At 47.6% G+C, this 8,023-nt stretch overlaps 1 protein-coding gene across 1 annotated transcript in view; it reads right to left on the bottom strand.

Annotated features, from left to right (window-relative positions):
* Positions 1–1,037: 1,037 nt before the first annotated feature.
* The window catches only part of BRD9 (bromodomain containing 9), a 32,839-nt gene continuing 25,853 nt past the window's right edge, over positions 1,038–8,023 (bottom strand). The window contains exons 15-16 of the mRNA XM_006876903.1: positions 6,170–6,337; positions 1,038–1,138 (exon numbers count right to left, since the gene is read on the bottom strand). Coding sequence (XP_006876965.1) covers positions 1,038–1,138; positions 6,170–6,337 — 269 coding nt within the window. The remainder of the gene's footprint in view (positions 1,139–6,169; positions 6,338–8,023) is intronic.

Raw genomic sequence — 8,023 nt, 5'->3', positions numbered from 1 at the left:
GAGGGCTCTGAACACAGAAAACACACAGGATGTGGGAACTCCACATCCAGGGCTAGGAACAAGCGGCTGAAACTAAACTGTGAGGACGGTGCAGGTCTGGGCAGTGTGTCCTTCTGTCGTGTACAGGTCACTAGGAGTCGGAACCCACTCAGTAGCCCCCCAACAACAAACAACGACACGTTTATTACACATTAAAGCAAAATAAAGTGAAAACAAGTAAAAAGGATTGAAGTGAATGAAATAAAACATGTCTTGCGCCCGAGTGACTCTTCCTCTGGTCACCACACACCACATGGCGAGGGGGCCCTGAATTCCATCTTCTCCTTTCTATCTGAAGACCCAGCAGCAAACACCAGGCCCTGGAGGAGCTGGTCCTCTGGGTGGGGTCCCTACAAATAGGGTCAGACTCCCAAGGGCTGCGGGGTCCCAGGGCAGACATGGTGGGCACCCTCCCTGTGGGCAAGGCCTGGTGTGGGGATGAGACGTGCGGGCGAGAGCCCCCACTAACCACGTGAAGTCATGTACAACCCGGAGTGGCATGTGTGCGCGTCTCTTTATTACAAGCCCCATTTCCAGCGGTTTGCAGACACAGCTGGCCAGTGTCCGGGCACAGAATGTCCTCGTACCAGTGGACAGCACAGGTCTCTCTCCTGCTCAATGCTGAGGAGGAGCTGCACGTGGGCCCTGCTGCCCGGTTCGGGGTGCTGGAGCCCCTGAGCGGGCCTCACCCTCACCTGCCCAGGAACATGACCTCGGGGTGGTGGGCGTGGCTCCCATGAGGAAGGACTGGGTACCCCAAGGTGCTCCATGGGGAAAGATGGTGACACGGGCATGTAGGACCAGTCTCGCACGGTTGTGCCCCGCACACTCCTCACGACCACAGCCACACTCGCTGTATTCAGCGGCCGGGACGCCATCGTGGGGTCTTCTCACCCCAACCGCGATCCCCAGAGGGGAGACACATGTCCATGTCCTACAGTGACCGCCCGTGTAGATGACCACTTGCTCCTGGAGGTGGCCACACACCTTGTGGGGGGCTAGCTGCTGCTGGAGGTGGCCGGCTCTGGGGACTGCAGGAACTCATACGGGTCATGGGTCACGTCTGGCTGCTCCCCAACGCTGAGATGAGAGGGGCTGCCTGGAGTTCAGAGAGAGAAGACATCAACCACGAAGGCCTATGGGGACTTGGGAGACTGCGGCCACGAGCAGCTGCCTGGAGCCACTGTCCCAAGGGCTGCACGCTGCCTCGCTCGAACAAGACTCTGCTACTGACGGCTGCTTTCTTGTTGACAACATCAAGACAGTGCCAAGAGACCGACTGGACGCTTAACGTGAGCGCTGTAGTAGGGACCACCCGGCTCTGCTTGCCCTCCCTCCCTCCCTCCCACCCAGAGACTGTGGACACGCCTGGGCATAGAAAGACATTCCCACAGCCACACTGGCAAGGGCTGGAGCCTGCGGGGGCCTGCCACTGCTAGGGTTTGGAGCCTGAACCAAAGCCAACCACAGACCACCACCTCAGACCTCAGTGTCAACAATGAAAGTCAGGAGAGCAGAGTCGACATCGGGAGGTTCTCGGGAGCCTGGAACCAGACTCATACCACGCTCACCATGTACCATGTTCACACCACACACATGTCACTCACACCACACACCACGCGCACACCACACTCTCACCACGTTCACATCACACACAGACCACGCTCTCACCACCACACAGCACACACAGACCATGCTCTCAGCACAGACCATGCTCACACCACACACACCCTGCTCTCTCCACACACACCTCACTCACATCAAACCACCCAGCATGCTCACATCACATACCACTTACCACCATTTAGAGCATGTAGTACCACGTTGCCACCGCTCGTCCGTCAGTGTGTTGTACTGTGGGGGTTTGCATGTTGCTGTGACTCTGGAAGCTCTACCTCCAGTATTGTAAATATCCAGCAGGGTCACCCATGGAGGACAGGTTTCAGATGAGCTTCCAAACAAAGACAGACTAGGAAGAAGGAGAGATGGACTACCTCCGAATACTTAGTCACTGAAAACCGTACACCAGCAATGAAACGCTGTCAGATAGCACCAGAACATTGTCAGATACAGTGCCAGAAAACAAGCCCCCCAGGTTAAATGACTAGGGAAGAGCTGCCTTCTCAAAGTAGAGCTGACCATGATGATGTGAATGGAATAAGACTGCGGGATCATCATTTGCTGAAGGAATGCAACTTAAAATGAAGAGAAATAGCTGTAAACATCCATTAATACTCAGAACATGGAATGTACAAAATATGAATCTAGGAAAATTGGAAATTGTCACAAAAGAAATGGAACGTATATCCTCGGCACTAGTGAGCTGAAATGGACTGGTATTGACCATTTTCAATCTGACAATCACATGGTTTACTATGCCAGGATTGACAAATTGAAGATCTGTCTTTAAGTATAATGCTGTCTGTGATGGGATAATATCCACAAGCCTACAAGGAAGACCAGTTAATTATTCAAATTTATGCACCAACCACTAAAGCCAGTGATGATGAAATTGAAGATTCTATCAATTTCTTCAATATGAAATTGATTAAACATACAATCAAGATGTATTGCTCATTACTGGTGATTGGAATGCAAAGGTTGAAAACAAAAAGGAAGGATCAGTAGTTGGAAAATATGGCCTTGGTGATAGCAATGATTTTAGCGATTACAGGATAGATTTTTGCCATACCAATGACTTCTACATTGCAAATATCTTCTATAAAAAACACAAAAGATGACTATACACATGGACCTCAGCAGATGGAATACAGAAATCAAATTGAATGCATCTGTGGAAAGAGATGATGCAAAAGCTTCATATCATCAGTGAAAACAAGGCCAGGGGCAGAGTGTGGAACAGACCATCAATTGCTCATATGCAAATTCATGCTGAAGCTGAAGAATCTTAAAACAAATCCACAAGAGCCAAAATATGGTCTTGAATCTATCCCACCTGAATATAGACATCATCTGAAGAACAGATTTGATGCATTAGACACTAAAGACACTACTCTATCTACAAATATATAACAATCTCAATCGAAAGAAAAAAGGAAAAGACCAAAATGGATGTCAGAAGGAACTGAAACTTGCTCTCCAGTGTACAGATGCTAAAGTAAATGGGAGGAATGAGGAGGTAAAAGAGTTAAATAGAAAATTTCAAAGAGCACCCCGAGAAGATAAAGTCAAATACTATATACTATAACAAAATGTGTAAAGATCTGGAGGTAGAAAACCAAAAGGGAAAAACATGCTCAGCATTTATCAAGCTGAGGAAACTGAAGAAAAAAATTCAAGCTTTGACTTGCAATACTGAAGGATTTCATGGGCAAAAGATTGAATGATGCAGAAAGCACCAAAAGAAGATGGAAGGAACATAGAGTCACTGTACCAAAATGTACAAAAATGCTCAACCATTTCAAGAGGTAGCATTATCAAGAGCAAATGATCCTGAAGGAAGAAGTTCAAGGTGCATTGAAGGCATTGGCAAAGAAGAACAAGGCTCTGGGAAGTGATGGAGCACAAATGGAAATCTTTCAACAGACTAACAAAGCACTGGAGGCACTCACTCATCTCCACCAAGAAATTTGGAAGACAGATAACCTGGCCAACTGAATCAAAGAGATTCATATTTGTGCCCCTTCCAAAGAGAGGTGACCTAACGGAATGCAGAAATCATCGGACAATATCATAATATCTCACTCAAGTAAAATTTTGCTAGATATGATCCAAAAACGGCTGCAAATGTACAATGACAGAGAATTGCGGAGAACAGCTTGGCTTCTGCTGTTTGACACAGTCCTGGCAGAAGGAGAAACATCATTCAAAGCAGATGTATCTCAGAAGCCGGCCTGTATCTCCTCTCTAGGATAACTATGAATTCACTTGTAAAAATATATAATATTGCCATATTCACAGCTTTTACTATGAGCCTTGTAAACCTTAGGGAAAAACTGGTCTAGTAACACTTGTTTCAGCTTCAGTGGACTGAATTCAAAGGGAATTGTATGAGCCACTCCCATTCACAGAAAATCTAAGTACAAAGTAACTGCATTTATGAGATTACAAAAGCAGATAACAAACTAAAGTAAAGCTGACCGACCCCTATAGACCTCACCACAATCAATTACCAGCCGGGATCCACAAACCCCCACTATTACATACAGGCACCTACGTAAATAGGCAGAGAATAGTGAACATAAGTGAAAGGTGATCTAAATTTAATAATCTACATTCCCTGCAGCAATTAGCCAGGTTGGGCCTTATGCCCCACAGCCTCAAAAGAAAGAAACATAGGAACGTTGTGGTTAAGCAATTTAATGAATACTTTTGTTAAGTTGTTAAGTGCCGTTGAGTCAGTTCCGACCCATAGCAACCCTGTACAGGGTTTCAGAGGGTGTAAATCTTTACGGGAGTAGAAAGCCTCATCTTTCTCCCGCAGAACGGCTGGTAGTTTCGAACCACTGACCTTAAGGTTCGCAGCCCAATTCGTAACCACTACGCTATGAATACTTTAGAAAAACAAAATAATTAAGTAGATGTTAGTAATACTTTTACTATGAAAATAGTAGTGTAGTATGTAGGATATAAGATTGATAATCACCTAGTAGAAACAATTAAGTAGTGTAAGCACTGATGATTAATAGAAACTTATGTTACTAACAAGATGTAATCAGGGGTCTCATACGTGGAAATGATTTGTGTAAGTTTTAACTGGATCTTTTAGTGGAAATAAGAAGAAACAATTTATCACTTATGTAGGAGAGGAGATGATGTCAAAAGGTAAATGTTTAATGGTTGAAAAATGAACAGGATATGGAAAGGTCAGTTTGGACATCACAGAAATACTTTTGTAAAGTTGTATAATCACAGGGTGAAGAAATGTTATGAAAAAAACTGTGTAATAATTCAAGGGAAAATCAAAGTATCAAACCATTACGTACTGTGAAATTTAAGTATAAAAATAAAGACTTGCTGAGCCGGGGCAGAGAGAAAAAAAACACACAGAGAGAGCCCCATCAGCCAACTAAGCGGAGGCTTCTCGATTGTTTTCATTTTCGCCGACTCCGCGTCTCCACTCATGTCCCATGACCCTGCGAGAGCTGGACTCCTGCAGAGAACTGACAGAGGTCAGGCCAAATTCAGATAAAGATGTAGAAAGAGGGATATCTCTGATGTTAGATGAACTTGGCTGAAAGCAGAGTATATCAGAAAGATGTTTACCTGTGCTTTCGATTGTGTGGATCATGACAAGCTATGGACAACATTGCGAAGGATGAGTATTCGAGAACACTTAATTGTGCTCATGAGGAATCTGTACATGGACTAAGAGGCAGTTATTAAAACAGAACAAGGGAACACTGAATTGTTTAAAATAGGAAAGGTGTGTTGCCAGGCTTGTATCCTCTCCCCATACTTATATGAAGAAAAACATTGCATCAGGATTGGAGGAAGACTTATTAACAAGCTGCAATAGGCAGATGATACAACTTCGCTTGCTGAAAGTGAAGAGGACTTAAAATACTGACGAAGATCAAAGACCACAGCCTTTGGTATGGATTACATCTCAATGTCAAGAAAACACAAACCCTCACCACTGGCCCAATAAACAACATTCTTATCAATGGGGAAAAGATTGAAGTTGTCAGAGATTTCATTTTGCTAGGATCAACCATCACTAGAGTCACACTTACGCACCATTACACACATCATGCACCATGTTCACACTACTCCCCACACTCATACCATGCACACAGTATGCACACACCATGCGCCACCACGTTCACACCATGCAGCACACTCCATATACCACCACACACACGTTCACACTACTACTACTCACGTTCTCACCATGTGCACACCACGTGCCACCACGTTCACACCACGCAGCAGACTCACACTGTGCACCACCACCATACTCACCTACACCACTCCCCAAATCCACCCACGAAGACACCACGCATGTACCAGCAGGCACACAGTCCAGCCTCTGGAATCTTGGCCTTGAAACGCCAGCATCTTACTCTATTCCCCATTGCCAACTCTAACTTACTACCTGTGTACCCAAGGTGGGTTCTGTGTGGACGAAGTTCGGGGACTTACTCCAGCCGCAGGGCCTGAAGCTTACCTAGGTGGTGTGGGTCCCTGTCGGAGGTGTTGGACAGGGAGCTCAGGTTGGATGAGGGCCGGGAGCCGCCGCGCTCTGCCTGCGCCTCATGCAGGTCCTGCAGCAGCTTTGTTGTCTCGTCCAGGCCTAGGTGGCTGTCGTCAGGGTCCAGCTCTTTCTTCACCTTGCCTACATGGACACGTGACACCAGTGGGATCAGCCAGAGCACACCAGGTCAGACGCAGTGCCTGGCGTGGGTGCTCAGCAGAGTTGACACTGCCTCCTCTGCGTTGCCCTTTCTGTCTTATGCGTTTCAGATGTAGGCTGGGGGAGCTGTAGTCTCGGGAGAGTGCACCAGACAGACAGCAGAGCCAGTGCTGGGAAGACCCCATGGCTACACAGACTGAGGCCCTGTCAGGACCACCACTGGCTCTGCAATTGTGACACTGGACACAGTGTGATCCCCTCAGGCTGACACCACGGCAAGGCACTGCCCGTAAACACAGAAACCTGGGCAGGCTCCCAATCTGTGAGGGACCGCCATTGCATCGTGTCAGGCGCTGACCTGGATGCAATAACTCCCGCGCCAAGAGCCAGAGGTCAGCAACCCCCCAGGGCACCGGTCACACAGCCCAGTGCTGACCTACTGACACAGGGGGTGTGGGAACCCTCTCAGAGATCAGGCAGAGTCTGGTACCGCCAACAACCCAGGTGAGCCCAGTGCCTGCGGACAAACTCTGCCAGCACTGAAGGAGAAGAGTACACACAGAGGCTTGTTCCTGACACCCGGTAAACACCACCAGTCATGGCAAGAAGCAGGGAAGCTGGCCACACCCAGAGCTGTGTGATGAAAGAGACGAGAGCATGTACGCAGCCGTGGCACGTGCTCCATGCACTCTGAGGGTGCAGGGAGCATCCAGGGACAAGAGCCCAGCGTCTGAAAGGAGTCACACTGGGGGCTGATAAGAGTGAGAGTCAGTGCTCAGGACGGGAGAGTCAAGCTTCACAAAGCCCAGGAAGCCATCACCGGAGCACTGAGAAGCTTACAGTCGCTGATAAAGCAATATAAAGCAAGCCGACTGAGGCACACCATCACCGGAGCACTGAGACGCTTACAGTCGCTGATAAAGCAATATAAAGCAAGCCGACTGAGGCACACCATCACCGGAGCACTGAGACGCTTACAGTCGCTGATAAAGGATCATAGGGAAGACAACACGGTCTGTGCTGAACACCCTCTCTCCTCGGAGAGTCAGGGAGAGATGCTGATCAGCAACCGTCTGTCGCTGTGGCGCACTGGGGTGGCGGATGTGTCGCTGTGATGCTGGAGGCTCTGGCAGCAGGGTCACTCACAGAGGACAGGTGAGTGGAGCTTTCAGACTGACAGCGACCAGGAAGGAGAGGCAGACGCCTTATGAATAGTTAGTCACTGAAAACTTTATGGAGACCAGTAGAACACTGTCAGCTAATACCAGAATACCGAACACCGAAACAGGATGAAGAGTACCAGAAGGCTGTCAGAGTGAGCGCTGGAAGATGAGCCCCTCGAGTTGGGAGGCGCTCAAAATCCAACTAGGGGAGAGTTATCTCCTCAGAGCAGAGTTGCCTGTGATGATGTAAATAGATAAAGCTTCTGACCTTCACTGGCTCATGGAACACATTAAAAATAAAGGCAAACAGCTGTAAACATTCAGAATTGGAACATGGAATGCATGAAATACGAATCTAGGAAAATTGGAACTTGTCAAAACTGGAAAGGGACACACAAAGGTTGATGACGACCTAGACATTAGTACTGGCGATTTTACCTAGACATTAGTACTGGCGATTTTACCTAGACATTAGTACTGGCGATTTTACCTAGACATTAGTACT

Source organism: Chrysochloris asiatica, unplaced genomic scaffold, assembly GCF_000296735.1.
Source record: "Chrysochloris asiatica unplaced genomic scaffold, ChrAsi1.0 scaffold00424, whole genome shotgun sequence".
Lineage (NCBI taxonomy): Eukaryota > Metazoa > Chordata > Mammalia > Afrosoricida > Chrysochloridae > Chrysochloris > Chrysochloris asiatica.
The sequence above is the reverse complement of the archived record's forward strand: the minus strand, read 5'-3'. Positions and strand labels throughout refer to the sequence as shown.